This window comes from Rousettus aegyptiacus, unplaced genomic scaffold (genome assembly GCF_014176215.1).
Source record: "Rousettus aegyptiacus isolate mRouAeg1 unplaced genomic scaffold, mRouAeg1.p scaffold_m13_p_6, whole genome shotgun sequence".
NCBI classification, from domain to species: Eukaryota; Metazoa; Chordata; class Mammalia; order Chiroptera; family Pteropodidae; genus Rousettus; species Rousettus aegyptiacus.
In genome coordinates this window covers 76,771,594-76,788,985 of record NW_023416309.1, presented here as the reverse complement: position 1 = coordinate 76,788,985, position 17,392 = coordinate 76,771,594, and the positions used below count along the sequence as shown (strand labels likewise).

Below are 17,392 nucleotides of genomic sequence, written 5' to 3'. Positions count from 1 at the left end.
TACAGTCACAATGTTGTACATGAGGTCTCCCCACCTTATTTATCTTTTAACTTAAAGTTTGTACACTTTGGCCAACATTCCCCCATTTCTCCCACTCCCTAGCCCCTGACAACCACCAATCTACTCTCCAATTATATGAGTTAGATTTTTTAAGATCGCATATAAAAGTGAGATCACATATACATGCATATATAATAGAAATAACCCTGCAGTCTGCAGCTGGAAGGGTCTGGAGCCGAGTTACAGGGCCTTTTCTGGATCTGCAGTCTGAGGTCAGAGGTTTAGACAGGTATGTCTCCTGCTCTGTCCCTGGGCGGGCAGGACTGATGACTGAGAGGAGCTGGAGCCTGGTCATAGACTGCTTGGGTCCACAACCAGGACCTAAGTCAGTGGGCCTGTCACCTGGGGGCACAAATGGATGCAACTCCTGCTAGGTCCCTTGGTAGACAGTGCCGATGGCAGGATCGATACTAAAGAGAACTATAGCCAAGTCCATAGAGGGACAGGGATGCGATGATCCATAAGTCTGCCGCCTGGGTGCAGGTCTGCCTTCTTGAAACAGCGCTTCTTGTTCTTGGGCTCCACCAGTGTTTCAGTCTCCTACCTGGAACCCAAACTCCATGAAGGCACTTTTGTCTGTGTATGGCTGCCAAATATTGTTGAGGGAGGCATCCTATTTTGCCATCTTTCTCTATATCTCCTGTTCTTCTTTTGATCTGAGGAAAGAATCATCATGTTTTAAGAGGCCTTGGTGTCAAGGAATTGAAGGCAGCCTCCAGCTAACAGCCAGGGAGGTCCTGAGTTCTCTTAGTCCAATAACCTGCAAGGAGCTGAAGCCTACCAAGGACCATGTGAATGAGCATGAAAGCTTCTCCTTCTCAGAGCATGAAGTCTAAACCAGTGCTAGGTGGAACAGGCGGCATGTCCAATGCACTGGAGTTGAGGAACACTTTTACACATTATGTTTTGTGGAGGAAAATTGTGAGTTGTTTCGAAAGAATTTACATTGGCTACAGATAAGGAGGGCGGGATAAGGTGAAGCGAGGGCAGTTCTATAATAGGAGCGTGGTCTGTAAGGAAGAAGCGTTTGCTCTTTTGGATAGCCTGTGGGCAACAGTCCAGAAAGTTCATGTGTAAGTAAGAAACGGAGGCTCCTAGGGTTTAGTGGCGCCTGGCTGTTCTCTCGTAGATAATCATGGAAATAAATTGGAAGTTAATTAAAAGTTCCAACATATATTCAGGAATGCAAGTGGTCCTTTGTCAACTGGCTCCCGGCTAATTACTTGGCTAACTGCTCTGTCTCCTCTCACTCTCTGCCCACTGTGATTTAATTTAGAACATCTCAGAATTTTTCTTCTAGTCACTAGTATAAAGAATCTTATTAAACTAAGGTCACATGCCCACATATGACCATCACTGTGGCCAAGCCAGTTAGACGTGCTGGTCCCTCCACACTCTGGGTAACCACACTCACTGGAACCACCCAGATGCTGAGTGGAAATTGGCAGATGTTAGAAAAGAGGAAATAGCAATCAGAAAAACCATAAAAGTTCACCACAGGCAATTATCAAATAAAATAAAATGTAGACTTCTGGTTTCCATTTCGACATATAAAGAGCTTGGAAGTCATTACTCTTGTTCTTGCAATAAGAAAAAAGATGAACAATCTAAAAAACAATGACTTCTTAGATCCATCAGATAATTGAGGTCACTTGTAGGCTAAATTAACTGTTGCTATTGATAACCATTGAGATTTTAGGGGCTGTTTCTTAGCAAAATATAATCTAGCCTCACTTGCCTGATACAGATGGAAAAAAATCTTTTCCACTCAAAGAGAAACACAAAATAAAAAAGCGTTCTAAGAAAAGACAAAAACATTTGACCACATAAAAACAGAACACATCTATTTGGCAAAACACATCAAACTGAAAGACAAGTGGCAAGATAGAGAAAATATTTGCATCCTAGGAGATGAAAAGCTGATATCCATAACAATTAAGATTTCCTAACAAATAATCCAATAGAAAAGAGGGCAAAAGCTCTCAAAATGCAATTTCAAAAGGAGAAAAACAATTGGCCCATAAATATGTGAAAAGAGATCCAACTGCAGTTTTAACTATTGGCCCATAAATATGTGAAAAGAGATCCAACTGCAGTTTTAACTAGAATAAAAATACTGTCATTTCTTAACCCTTTATGGCAGAGATATAGGTAAATAGACACTATAATAACCTAGTGCATGTATGAATTGGTGCAAAAGTTTTGGAAGGAAAACAATATATATGTTTGCACATGTATCTCAAGATTTATATTTGCATTTTTTCGATTTGATAAAATTATTCGTAGGAATTAATCCTAGGTAATAATTACAGAAAATCAGAAATACATTTCTGTAAAGCTATTCATCGCAGCACTCTTTGTTATTGGAAAACAATTGGAAACAACCCAAATTATATCAAGAGGTTTGATTAAATGAATTAGGGCTTATGTGTAGTAGTCAACCATTAAAATACAGAAAGCATGATTTTAGTCATCGTCACGTAAAAGGTTATATTGCATAAAGTGTAGGAAAAATAAAAAGCAGGTCACAGAATACTAATTGTTCTCGGGATGTGAAATATGTATGTCACATATGTGTAAAACCTCTGGAGGAATAAACAGTTTTAGGAATGATACGGCAGAGAAACAGTAGAATTACCAGGACAGGTTAAGTAGCCTTCCAAGGGACAGTGGAGAAAAGGTATAAATCAGGAATGGGTGAGCTGAAGTCTAGATAAACATGAAGATGAATTTCTCAGGGTTGGAGCAGTAATGATGTATGAATAAAATAAAGTCAGAAAGAGGCATCATTTCCAGGGACTACATTTATGGATATTTTCTGAGCTAGGTCATTTTGGACATTCTACATTGAAAATTCTAAGGACCTAGTTGAAGTAAAAATGCTTATTTTTTATATTATTCTATAATATATGTGAAGAAAGTGACATCCAATAAGAGAGAAAAACATAGCATAAGATGGAGATGGAATTCTCCTTTTTGATCTAAAGATATATCATATCTATATTATTGCGTTTTTCATTTCATGGGCCACTTCCTTCTCTCTAGACCTTGCCTGTGCCTTAAATGTCCTATGGAATTTTTGTGTGGTAGTGAAGAGAAGGAACTGATTTTCTTGAAGGTAAAAAGTTAACGGTAGAATAGAATAATCCTCGGTACTGGACCCATGAATTAAAACAGCTTTCTGCTCTGTGATCCAGAGAGAATCTCACATCTCCATCAGAGGAAAACTTCACAGTGATAGTCTTGGTTATCTACTCTATGATTAAGCAAATAGCCCTTCCTTGTCGGAAATTGCTGCCCAGAACTACTGGGCTTCCAAGGTTTCAACTTGACCTGGAAAGTGACCACAGCCAAAAACAAGCTGGCCACTTCCCCAGGGGACTTGTTCTGCATAGCCTAACTTCATATCACCCTATCCTATTTATTTTACTATAGAGCACTTATCATGTGTTATATCGCATACGATGCTTATTTATTTCATGTATTTTGTCTCCCTTCATTAAAATGTGAGTTGCACAAGTGCAGAAACTTTTGTCCATTTTGTCCACCAGTGCCCTAGAAAATTGTCTGAACCATGGAAGCAATTCAATAAATATTTGTTGTAAAAAAAATGAATAAGTTATGTAGGGTTTCTTTGCAGGACAAACACATCAGACAAATCTTCTGGCTTCAGGAGACAGGAAAACTGGTTATTGACCATTTTCCCATGTTATTGTTTTCATGTAAAATTTTCCTCAACCCAGAAAAGGCAAGAATGGAGGGACCCTATCACTTCTCAGGTCAGTGACCGCCTTCCCTCAAGCACCCGCCAGAGGGCGCCTTGAACATCAAGGTTTCTAAGGCTGTAGATTAGTGGGTTCGGCATGAGATTGATAATTGCGTTGAAGACCCCACCCCTTTATCCTTGTCTGAAGCCTTCTCTGAACCCAGACGCACGTAGTTGAAGATACCAGTTACATAGAAGAGGCAAACCACAGTGAGGTGGGAACCGCATGTGGAGAAGGCCTTCTTCCTCTCCTCTACCAAACGCATTTGTAGAACTGCAGCTGCTACGTGGATGTAGGAGGTGATGATGAGGGTCACAGGGGCACCTGCCATTATGTAACCTACAGCAAAGAGCAACAGCTCATTGAGTTGGGTGCTGGAGCAAGATTGCTGGAAGAGCTGTGGGAGATCACAATAGAAGTGATTAACCTCATTGGGACCACAGAAATTGAGAGTAGTTAGGGCAATAGTGTGGGTCAGTGCATTGGTGAGGGCACATGCCCAGGACACAGCCACCAATATCCTCTGGACTGTTTGGCTCATGCGGATGCTATAGGTGAGGGGCCTGCAGATGGCCAGGAATTGGTCGTAAGCCATGGCTGTCAACAGGAAGCAGTCCATCCCAGACAGAAGGTGAAAAAAGAAGAGTTGGGAGAGGCAGGCATCATAGGAAATCGTCTGTGTGTGGGACAAGGGACGACTCAACATTGCAGGAACAGTGACAGTGATACATCCAATATCCAGAGCTGATAGGTTCCCTAGGAAGAAGTACATGGGGGTGTGGAGTTTGGGCTCCACCAAGATGGCTGCCAGGATGCTGAAGTTGCCCCCAACTGTGACCAGGTAGGCAAAGAGGAAGAGTACAAAGACCACACACTGCAGCTTTTCTGTTTCCACGAAGCCCAATAGAATGAACTCAGTAACAGCTGTCCTATTAGTCCCGGCTTTTGGATCCATGAGTTCCTGTAAGGAAGAGTCCCAGGAGTGGAAGCATCAGTTTACTCAATGTATTTATTCAATGTAAATGTTTTAAAACACCTAAAACCCTCTGGTAAGTTCCCGGCATTCCAGGTGATGATTTTCCTGCTCCTCAGACCACACCTCACTTACTGACCTACCCCATCACCTCAGTGTCTTTACCCTCCTCTCAGATTAGATACCCAAAACCACTGTTACCTTGTCCCTCTCATCCTCTCCTAGCTGCAAGAGTCAGAAAATTTAGAAAAAAAAAATCAGGATAAAGGTAGACTTCTTCTTTGAATGTAGTGAGGTTAAGATAGCACTTCAGTAAGCAGATTTCAAAATAAAAAATTAATGACACTTCTCATTTATGGCCATGCTACCCTGAACACGCCCGATCCTATCTGATCTCAGAAGCTAAGCAGGGTCGGGCCTGGTTAGTACTGGGATGGGAGATCATCTAGGAAGACCAGGTACTGTAGGTGTAAAAAATAAAAATAAAAAATAAGGGATTGTAAATTGACAAGGTCCTTGCAATCTGTGAGGTCAACGAAGGGTTGCCTTGCCTAAAAAAATAATAATAATAATAATTAATGACATTTCTAGAAAAGCTAGAAAGCATTTGAAAAGAAACTGTTTCAAGGCTTCTAAAAATATTAATGATTAATAATCAGTGAGAAGATACCCATGATTGTAGCTATCAGATAGTCCAGCCAAATACATTTCTCCAAGGCGAGAGAAATATTCTGAAGTAAAAATTCAAAATCTTCTGGTCAATAAATTGCTACTGTTTGGGTTGTTAATTAAACCTTACACTAGACTTTGAATAACAGCTTAATTTAAAATTATTTGTTCTTTTTTGTAGTATCCGCTACCTGCCTCTGATATATCACTGGTTACCTTCTAACTGAGTCACTTTTTAAAGAGCATATCTCCCTTACTTCTCTGTAAGAGACTTGGGGACAGACTATATATTTGATTCAGTTTTCCAATAGCAATACTTACCACAACACTTTACACATAGTAAGTATTTGATATTTAAGAAAGAAAGAAAGAAAGGAAGGAAGGAAGGAAGGAAGGAAGGAAGGAAGGAAGGAAGGAAGGAAGGAAGGAAGGAAGATTGATTCAAGTGTCCATAGGATTTCAGAGAGATAATATGAGCTGAAGTTTTCATGGAAGACTCTCTGAACATATTGGAATTTGGGCTAGACTTATGGATTAGTACGATTTCGGGGAGCTATAGGGACAAGGGCAGGGTACAAGGTTGCTGCAGGGACTACTGCTCTCCTTGGTTTTGATGGAACAAGCAGGTAATGTAGCAATCTACACTCTGATATGTTTGTTTTCATTTAAACCACCCAAAAGAATAAGCTCCTTAGGAGGGATATAGCTTCCAGACAAGTGGGTTATCACCGGGGATAGAAGAGCAATAAAACAGCTGTTGCCAACCTTCAGATGGGCAGCGATGCAGCTCGCTTGAAATTGTGGGGTTCTGCAATGACTTCTGATCATCTAGAGATATCCAGGGTGTCTGACAGAGTCAGGAGGAACCCTTGCATGTCACCACTCTCAGTCCTTGTAATGACCCAGTTCTCCTCACTGAACTATGACCACTCCCTGGTCTGGAACTCCATGCTATCCCACCCTGCTCCCAGGGATGCAAAGGCTCACCCTTCACTGACTGTAGTGAAGGTTCCAGGTTGGCTGAGTAAGTGGGTCTTGGGCAATGAACTGGATTTGGTGAATCCCTTCAAGCTCTCTCTTAAGAGTAACAGAGAGCTGGCCTCATCCAGGAAAGAAGGGTATGGGCAAAGGGTCCAGGATGATAACCTTCGAGTTATCATCCCAGATCTTTCCCTAAACATCTTCCCTTTTCAGGGGCATCAGTTGCACCATATGTAAAGTTGGGTGTGAGCTGATGGCAACAGAAGAGCAGAGGAAGGACCTCCGAGCATACTCACCAGGCATGGGCAGAGCAGCCAGTGAGTTTTCTTCAAGAAAGAAGATGAAGGGCTATGCAGACTCAGTTATTTACCCAGAATGCAAGTAGGGGCTTAGATATAAGAAAATGAAGGAAAACAGTCTGTTACTTGCTGAAAAGAATTCCCATACTTGCATGTGGCAAGCTGAATAATGACCCCCAAAGATATCCAGGTTCTAATCCCAAAAATCAACTTTGTATGGTGAAAAGAATTTAGTAGATGTGATTGTTAGGGGTCTTCAGCTGGGGAGATTATCCTGGATTATCGAGGTGAGCCCTAAATGTAATCGTAATCACAAGAGCCCTTAAAAGAGAGAGGTAGAGAGATACTTGATTACAGAAGAGAAAAAGGCAATATGATGATGGAAGCAGAGATTGGCATGTGGCCACAAGTCAAGGAATTCTAGAAGCCACTGGAAGGTGGAAGAGGTCAGGAATGGATTCTCCCATGGAGCCTCTAGAAAAAACTTTCCCTGCTGGCATCTCAAAGTTAGCATTGTAAGACTCATTTTGAATTTTTGGACTTCAGAACCAGGAGAGAATATATTTCTGTTGTTTTAAGGCACTAAGTTTGTGGTAATTTGTTATAACAGCAATAAAAAAAAAAAACTAAGAAATATATCCTGGCAGAAACTAGAGTTCCCCTAGTTTATAGAGAAGCAATGTGGGAGTGAATCATGAGGACAGAAAGAGTGGGATAGAATGAAAAGTTGAATAGGGAAAGTTAATTGACATGGGAGAATTTCTTATGGTTCAGGATGTAACATCCTGGCAAGGATGCCTGGAGCTCTTCTTAACTGTTCAGATGTCCTTTCGAAGCTGGATATTGATTACAGGGCCTTTTCTTTTCAGTTTTTTAAAAAAATTAAGTTTATTGGGGTAACATTGATTAAAACAATTATATAATTTCCAGGTGTACATTATAATTTGATATCTATATATTCTATTGCGTGATTACTACTCAAAGTCTAGTTTCCTTCAGTTACCATATATTTGATCCCCTTTACCCACTTCACCATCCCCCAACCCCCTATATATGACCCCCTTTACCCTGTCTACATCTTCCCTCCTCCACCACCCCCTACCCTCTGGTAACCACTAGTCCATTGTCCATGTCCCTGAGTCTCTGTTTGTATTATAGGGCCTTTTCAAGACCCACAGTCAGACCAAGTTTGGCAGTGTCGTGTCTTCCTTCAGGTCCCTGGGTAGGCAGAAGTGTTCCCAGCCCATGTCTTCAAGGGATCGAAACTTGATTATTGTGGGAGCTGGTGTCACTTCAAGATCTGCAGTTGAACTCAGTTGAATTGAGGTCAGTGGCCCTACCTCTGGGAGCATGGAAAAAGAATGTGTCTTCTGGCAGGTCTCTGGACAAGCAAGATTGTTCCTAGACCATGACTGCAAGGTGCTAAAGCCAAGTTACAGGGCCATCTCAGTGTCTGCAGCTGGACCAAGGTTGGAGAGACTGTCTCAGGGGGCATGGATGGGTGTATCTCCTGCCTTGTCCTTGGGCAAACAGGACTAACAGCAAAGAGAAAGTGGAAGTGAGTCATGGGCCACTTCAGCATTCACAGCCAGGACCGAGGTCGATGGGCCTGTCAACCAGGGCACAGTTGGGCATGACTACTGCCGGGTCCCTTGGCAGATATTGCTGGTGACAAAACCAAGGATAAATGGGGCTGTAGTTGAGTCCACAGGGAAACAGGTCTGTTACTAGGTCAGTGGCCAGGACTACCGTCAGCAAATCTGCCACCCGGGCACAGGCCTGCCTTCTCAAATCATCCCCCCTCAATCTTGGCCTCCAGTAGGTTCTCATAATCTCCTACCTAAATCCAAAAGCTCCCACAAAAGCACTTTTGTCCAAGTATAGCTGCCAAATATTATTGCCGAGGGGGAAGTATAAGTGGGGACCTCCTTTTCGGCCATCTCGATGATTATTATAATATTATTTATGATAATAATCATACTATATGTATGCTTACATTTTATGCAGTTGGGCAATTTCCCCACTGGGGAAAAAAGTTAGAACATACACAAAAATAAATTCTTTATGTATTAAGTATTTTACATAAAAGTGCTAGGAAAACATCACTGACAAATCTTATACAGCAATTAGATGTAAAAGTCATTTTTTTCCAAGCATGACATAAAAAAAGATAAATTTCATAGAAATATTAAATTTAATTTGGGCAAGAGACACCCTAAACAAATTTAAAGACAAATGGGAAACTGAAGATTATATTAACAACATATATGGCAAAGAAATACCATCCTAAAACATAAAATGTTTCCACAAATCATTAAGATAAAGATAAATTACCCCTAAAGGGGAATACATGAACAGACAATTCTGAAAGAATAAATACAAATAATGAATAAATATATAAACATCTATTCAACCAAAACAAAGAAATTCAAATTTAAAAATAATGCAATATTTAATCTAATTATCAAAGTTTTACTTATAACATCCGATGAAGTCAACAAGTAGGATAACAAGCACTCTCAATCTGCCCTTGCAAATTGCTCTGGCAATTCTCAAGCTGTCAATCAAGTTGTAAAATGGTACACATTTTTTTGGCAAATAGAAGAGCAGAATATTTACCAATTTTTAACTTTACATTTCTTTAGTGTTTGTGCCCACACATGCACAAACTACTTTTATGAATTTAACTAGTGAAAATAATTTCAGATGTATGAGAAGATATATAACTAAGAATACTATCCTAGTATTATTAGCAATTATAAAAAAGGAAAAAGAAAAAAGAAATAATTTGAATTATATCAGAGTTTTGCATAAATAGGTCATAGTTTATACATAAAGTAAAATCTTTTGTGGCTTTTAAAATGGATGATGGATTTTATAGTTAGCATGTAAAGAATTATACTGTGTAATGTGGACAGGGGAAAAACAGATTACAAAATAGAGTGATGTTTTGAATGTGTGTGTGTTTGTGTGTCCATTTGTCTGAAAAGTTAAAGACCAACTATTACCAATGGTTACATTTAAAGAGTGAGATTATTGTAAGAATGATATAGAAGGTTGATGACTATGTTCTATATGGTTTAAACTTTTACAACATTTTACATTACATGCCTGATAAAATATTTACATAGAAAGAAATTTCCAGTTTGGAAATTTAAAAAGAGATAAATTCCAAAGAAAAATGAACGATCTCCCAACTGTTTAAGAAACTCTATGACCCTAGAAAGTGGACAAAGTGCTGGAAATCAGCGTCCTTGGTCATTCTTTATGATGCTGAACCCATTGATCTATTTCACTCCAGTGGTGATGCCACACAAAATCCTCCCTTGTGGTTTTAGATGAGTGTTCATGTGGCAAAAAGGTCAGGGATTTTTAAAAAGTAAACAAAAAGCTCTGTTTTGCTACAGGGTTAAATGCTGGTGGGTAGAAGAAGTAATGGCAGGAGATGTGGTAACTCGTCAGGGTAAAAAGAATGAGACAGTCTGTCTGTTCATTCAGACTAGTAGACTATCAAATAAAGGCCCAGAAAAGGTATAGAATTTACTTGAGGTCAGGAGCATTGTGGGTGAGTGGAAGTGATGAAGCGAGAACCATGTTGCAGGTTTTCCTTGACAGTTTCCTTGGAGGAAGCTCACTCTTTGCATCCTTGAAGTTTGTCTGGTGACTAGAAAAGGATCAGAAAAGAGCTATCTTTTCCCCAAGTCTTTTACAGTACTGGCAGGCAAGGCCCAAAAGGCAGGAAGTAAACTATTAAATTGGAGAGTTAGTCATAAACTCTGACATTTTAAAGATGTAAGTGGATAAAATACCAGCACTCTTTTTCTTCTCTTTTCTCATCTGATAAACTTCCCTGACATTCTAGGAGGACCTTCCCTTTAGAGAGGCAGAAAATGAGTCCCCTGTGCACTTTTTAGCACTTTTGTCAAAACTTAAAAGTTATTTTATTCTTGGTAGAGAGAATGGACTACATTGATGGCATTAGGCCTGCCAGAACTGGTTATTGCTGGACAGTACGAAATAAGAAACTCACACCTCCAATTCCTAACCCACTAATTATGTTACCCCAACTTCCTTCCTCTGATCTTCTACAAGTTTTAAGGCATCTTATCCAATCTCTTCATTCGATCTCTACCCTATTTGGTCTTCTCCAATACCTTTATTCTTTCTACTCATCTCCTTTTGCTTGCAATCTATCCTATTTCTCCATATGCCTCATCTTTCATTTTCATTTTTCGCCACAAATTCCCCACCTCCAATCTTCTTTTGCTTCTAGGATATTCTTTCTCTTCACCTCCATCTTACTCCAACTTTTCAATCCCTGCATTTCCATAAAATACCATGGAGAAGCCAAGCCATAGGAAGTTTTGGGGAAATTAATTGGGAAACCTCTGTGGCACAGTAGAGACGCCAGGAATGGGTAATTAGAAGAAAAATTCAGCTAAATGATTACTGAACTAAAGGCTGGTAAGCAGAAAACAAAATGAGATATTGTTCTAGGTTAGAGACATATTTTCTTACCGATAAGAGAACTTTAGGGTAAGGCATCATCGAATACAACAGACTTGTATTTACAGATATGGATTGTGTAGCTAGTTGATTTGGGGACTGAGTGAGAATTTAGAGAGGATTTTCATATTGAGTATGTTGGGTTTTTTTTTAAAGTGTTGAAATAACATTTAAATTATAAATGCTTATCTTTTCTAAAGATTTGAGGAGAGATAGATGAAGAGAATTGAATGTTATAAGATTTATCATATGTATTAATGGAGTTTTAAATTTTTGCACACAGGGATCATGCTTTCCTGAGTTATTAAAGAATACAGGGCCATATAGCTCTCTATCTGTCTCCTCTATATCCCATAGCATCTTTGTATGATAGGAAGAGATGAGCTGCCTTTTTAGGCTTATAGAAGCCTGATAGGAGAAATAAAATAATCCTGATCTCTAGGCCTATGTTTTATAAACAGATCAAACATACTTGAACTTGAGGGACTTAGATGACCCCCTGCAGCAAGGTTGGGAGAGACAGGGTGGGACCCAAGCTATAACCAACTGCAGCTGCTACAGGTTCATGTTAGACATGAACCTGTAAGCATGCAGGGCTTGCTAGGTTTCACTTCTACCAAGAAAGGGGAGCCCATGATGACTGAGATTGTAATTTGCCAAGGGGACTGACCTAGCATTAATTTACATACCCTTTGACTCTCATTGAGCAGGGCTTCTTTGGGAAACAATAACTGTTAATCCCTTACAGAAAAATCCTCATGCTGAGGGAGATAGCAGCAGTTCTGGATGTTTGTCCTAGTTATTGGCCCCAGAGGATTTCTCCTTTAGTCCAAAAAAAGAAAAGGAGGAAGTGATGGCTCCAACCCTATCAGGTCAGGGACCGGCTACCTGTGAGCATCCGCCAGAGGGCACCCTGCACATCAGGGTTCCGGAGGCTGTAGATGAGTGGATTCAGCATGGTAAATGACAGTGTTAAAAATTCCAACAGCTTTACCCTCATCTGAAAGCTTGGCTGAACCTAGTTGCATGTAATCAAAGATACCTGAACCCTAGGATATGGCAACCACAGCAAGATGGAAGCCACATGTGGAGAAGGCTTTCTTCCTGCCTGCCGCTGAGTGGATTCCTAGAACTGCAGCTGCTACATGGGCATAGGATGTGACAATGAGAGTCACAGGGGTACCTGCCATTATGAAACCTACAGCAAAGAGCAGCATCTCATTAAGTTGGATGCTAGAGCAGGAGAGCTGGAAGAGCTGTGGGAGGTCACAGTAGAAGTGATTGATCACATTGGGACCACAGAAGTTGAGTGTAGTAGATATGGCTACAGTGTGGGTCAGTGCATTGGTGAAAGCACAAGCCCAGGACACAGCCACTAATATTCTCTGGATCATCTGGCTCATGCGGGTGCTATATGTGAGGGGCCAGCAGATGGCCAGGAATCGGTCATAGGCCATGGCTGTCAACAGAAAGCCGTCCACCCCAACCAAGAGATGGAAGAAGAAAAGCCGTGTGAGGCAAGCTCCATAGGGAACTGTACACTTTTGGGACAAGAGACGACTCAACATTGAGGACATAGTGACAGTGATGCACCCAACATCTAGCACTGATAGGTTCCCCAGGAAGAAGTACATGAGGGTGTGGAGTTTGGGCTCTGCCAAGATGGCTGCCAGTATGCTGAGGTTGCCCCCAACTGTGACCAGGTCGGCAAAAGAAAGAGTACAAAGACAACTGGTCGCAGCTCTGGTGTCTCCACCAGACCCAGCAGGATGAACTCAGTAACAGCTGTTCCATTGGCCCCAGACTTTTGCAACATTAGTTCCTGCAAAAGAAAAAGAAACATTCCTCTCAATATATTTATTAAAAAAGAAGAAACAGACTTTTTTCTATGTGCCGAGCTTTTTGCTAAGATCCCCGTCTCCAGGTAAGGACTTTCCCACACCCCAGGACACACCACACTTATTAACTCTCTCAGTACATTTATCTCAATAGCTTCATTTCGTCCTCAGGTACATGTACAAGTGACACTGCCACTCTGGACCTCCCTCCCTGTCTTAGCTGAAAGAATCTATTTGTAGAGATTATGAAGGACAAAACTCTTCAGAAAACAAATAAGTAGCAGAACATGTATTTCTGGTTTGAACATGGCAGAGTAAATCTGTAATTTTCTCAAAACTTATTCTTTCCCAAGACAAGCAGAACATGAATAAAAATATACATTCTATCTTCACAGAAACTAGTAAATATCCCAAACTCTAATCAACAAACTAGGTGAGAAGGCTTCAAGAATAGTGGAGATCAAATAGGAGCGTGGCAGAGAGAAAAAATCTATGGCCATAGAAAAAGCTAGACAAGTATAATTCTCCATAGGAAAAGGACACTCGCTAAGGAACAAAATCAAAAGCTCTTCTTTGCAATAATGGAAGTAGGGTGCATAGTATGGCATTGTTACCTTCTGTGATCCACTGGATAAAGATGTGGTACATATATACGATGGAGTATTACTCAGCCATAAGAAAAGATGAAATACTGCCATTTATTACAACATGAATGGATCTTGAGATTATCATGCTACGTGAAATAAGTCAAACAGAAAAAGTTAACAACCATATGATTTTACGTATATGCGGGATATAAAACTGAAAGCAACAAATGAACAAGACAAGTAAACAGAGACTCATGGACACAGCAGTTTAGTGGTTACCAGAGGGAAAGAGGGAGTAGATAAGGATAAAGAGGGTCAAATATATGGTGACAGAAGGAAATTTAACCTTGGGTTGTGAACACACAATGCAATATACATATGATGTATTATTGAATTGCACACTTGAAACCTATATAATTTTATTAACCAATGTCACCCCAATAAATTTAAGAAAAAAGAAAATTTCATTCATTTTTGAAGAATGTTTTTGTTGCATATAATCTGTATTAATTCAATAACTAAAAGATGCAGAGAACAAACTGTTTGTTGCCAGAGGGGAGGGGGTTGAGGGATGAGTGAAAATGGTGAGGGAATAAAAGGTAAAACTGGGATGAAAACTTGTACTCATGCAACATTTACCCTCCAAAAGGAGCATATATCAGCCAAAAATTCAGCAAATCTCAAAAGAATAAATAACACAGACGATAATATTTAATCACAATCCAATTTAAAGAAAAAATGTTAAAATACTATTAATAGAGACAATAATATAGCTATCTGGGAAAAACATAAGTTATATGTATACCTCACATTATTTTGAAAAAATAAATTCTAAATGGGTCAAATATTTAAATACAAAAATAAAACCATAAAATTTGGGGGGTGGGGAATTGGAGAATTTGAATAGTGTGAGGATGGCTTAAAATATAAAAAAACTTGAACCAAAATCAATTGATCTATTAAAATTCAAAAATTCCAACAAATTAGCTAAGCTGGAACTAACTTTTCCAAATTTTATTCTCTGTATGGTTCCAGGTTAGGGGTGACCATAAGGGGAATTTGAATGATAGTTGTAAGGTAGAAGTGAAAAGGAAAAAGGGCAATTTGGCAATATTTTTTCAAAATTACAAATATATTTTTTATTTTACCTGGCAAATACACTCTGGGAACTTATCTAACAGACATATGGTCACATGTAAAAAGTAACATATGTGTGATATTATTTGTTACAGCATTATTTGTAATAGCAAATAATTAAAAATAACTTGTTTATTATTATAGGGCTGATTAAATTTATTATAGTACATCCTTACAAAGAAGTACTATGCGGCTTAGGAAACAGCTCTGTCTGTGCTGACTTGAAAAATATCGAAGCCATATTATTAAATGTAAAATACAACTTGTAGAATCAATATAGTATGCTTTGTTTGCATTAAAAATGAGGGAAAGTACACACATACATACACACACATGCACACATATATAATATAGTATAGTATAATATAACATTATAACATAACATAACATAACATAACATATATATTTTTTGCTTGTAAGAATATATCCAGAAGGTTACTCAAGAATCTAGAATATTTGTCTTCTCTGGGCAAGAGGATTGCATGGGTGGAAGACAGAGTGATAGAATGAATGAATGAATGATAAATTAGAAAAACAAAACAAAAAATAAATTCATTTACATAATCAAATAGACTGACATCTGAGACAGTATAAACAAGAAAAAAATGAGTAAATACAAACAATTACAAATTAGAAAGGTTATGGCCAAAGATACACAGGAAAATTTTTTAAGAGAAAATTTCCTGTAACTCTATATTAATTAAATAGAAAATTCAATAAAATATGCACAATTAAAAGAAAATATAAATTAAAATATATTTAAGAACAGTCTAAAAATCTCAATAAAACAGAAACAGGGGGAAAAGTAAAACAAAAATATTATCAGAGAAATAATTACTCTAGTAGCAATCTCTAGACTCATAAAGCTGTTGAAATTTTATTTAAACTTTAATTAACCAAGTCTATATAAACTTTCCTGCAACAGAGAAAAAAATTTAAGCACCCCAATAATTTTTATGATGTTAGCATACATTTGACGCTAAACCCAAGGCATCTCAATGACCCTATAATTCTCCTGTAATTCTCTTTCAAATTATTCTGACTATTCTTATGACCCAAGGACCCACTCCCACACTTGCTACTGCTGTGCCTTTGTAGATCTCAAAGTTTTGCCTTGCAGACTGCAGTAGCTGAAGTTCAAATGAGTCCCTTGGGTGGATCGTGGTCACAGTCAGCAGCTGCCTCCCTGGTTTCCCTTTTTATTTTAAACCATGTCATCAGATTGCAAATTCTGTGACTTCCTATATCCCCACCTTCGTCTGTGTTATTTCCTCTATATAGACTATCCTTCTTCCTACCTCTTATAGTCAAAGTCTTAAAGACTCAGCTCAAAAGCTACTTCTCCCAGAAATACCTCCCTGATCTGTACCTGTTTAAAAAGTGATATTTTCATCTTCAACATTCTCACTGCTCTTTCTACATGGCACTTACTATTGCACCTTCTGGCATAATCTTTTAGTACTTTAGTATAGTTCCTCCAGTCCGATTTAAAGATAAAATTTTATGTCTGATTCAACTTTCGGAACTATATGCATAAGCTCATTTTAGTTATATGTATTTTCATAAATAAACGAATAAATGCATTGATTGACAACCAGGTTTTCTGACAAAGAGGACTTTGTTGTGGACTATAGTAGTGAGGAAAGGGTTTCTGGACAAAGGAAGTTTCTGCTAGACTTGGAAGAATTAATGTGATTTGGAGGAGGTTAAGAGTCACACGAAAGGCACAAGATGACTGCTGTAGAGATGACTTCTTCATTTGTCTACATAAGACATGCAGTTGTAACAATCCACACATTGACACACAGCTTTTTATATAAACTTCCACATATTCCATAATCAGAAGAAATAATCCTTAAAAATAAGCAAGTCATGAGCCAGAATAATATGCTCCCATAATATCTGCTATCTAGTCTTCAGTCAACAAAGGATGAAGCTTACATAAGAACTCCTCATTTTGGATTGTCCACTGGACTACCCATCCAGGATTTCCACGTTCATGATATCATAGGAGTGGTCACTGATGAGGAGGCCCTTCTAGATCACCACTCTTGGGAGCCATATGAGGCTTCTCTCATATGCTGTTACTGCTCCCTGATCTGAAGTTCAAAAGGCTTGGTCTTGGGGATCTGGACAGGGCTGCCCAATAAGGACTGGGTTCTGAGCAGGGTAAGTTGAACACTGAATCTCATCCCACTCACCCCTAAGAGAATAGAAAAGTGAACTTTTATGTACAAAAGAGGGAATTGGCAGATGCCTGGAGGAGGAACCCAAATCTCTGGGTTATAGACCCCAGCTCTTCCACTTGCTCCTCCTGAACAAGTTTCTTACTTTTGCTTTTGAGACCTTGGTTGTCACATCTGTAAAACCAAGACTTTTGACTTATTCAGTAAGAACTAAAGTCCCTTCCTCATCACATTGGAGCAGAGGGAGGACTGTGAAAAAATAACTCACCTGTGTTGACACAGAAACCAGTGAGATTTCATGGAAAAGCATAGAAAGTAGGTGAGAATCTACACAAGTTGAGTCAGCTACTCCAGGGACAAGTAAGGGACTATATATATGGAAATGAGAT

General features: G+C 39.1%; 2 protein-coding genes and 1 pseudogene across 2 annotated transcripts; 1 reads left to right on the top strand and 2 right to left on the bottom strand.

The window, feature by feature from the left end:
• Nucleotides 1-3,909: 3,909 nt before the first annotated feature.
• On the bottom strand, nt 3,910-4,782 carry LOC107507647 (olfactory receptor 3A2-like). The gene has a single exon (XM_016138752.2). The coding sequence runs from the start codon at nt 4,780-4,782 to the stop codon at nt 3,910-3,912; it is 873 nt and encodes a 290-aa protein (XP_015994238.2).
• Nucleotides 4,783-5,151: 369 nt separating this feature from the next.
• Nucleotides 5,152-5,270, top strand: LOC118604485 (annotated as a pseudogene).
• A 6,853-nt stretch (nt 5,271-12,123) lies between these two features.
• LOC107507646 (olfactory receptor 3A1-like) lies at nt 12,124-13,077 on the bottom strand. The gene is given in 3 exon segments (XM_036223483.1): nt 12,124-12,217; nt 12,219-12,969; nt 12,972-13,077. Coding segments are annotated over 3 exon segments (945 nt in total). The 5' UTR covers nt 13,072-13,077.
• Nucleotides 13,078-17,392: the final 4,315 nt, after the last annotated feature.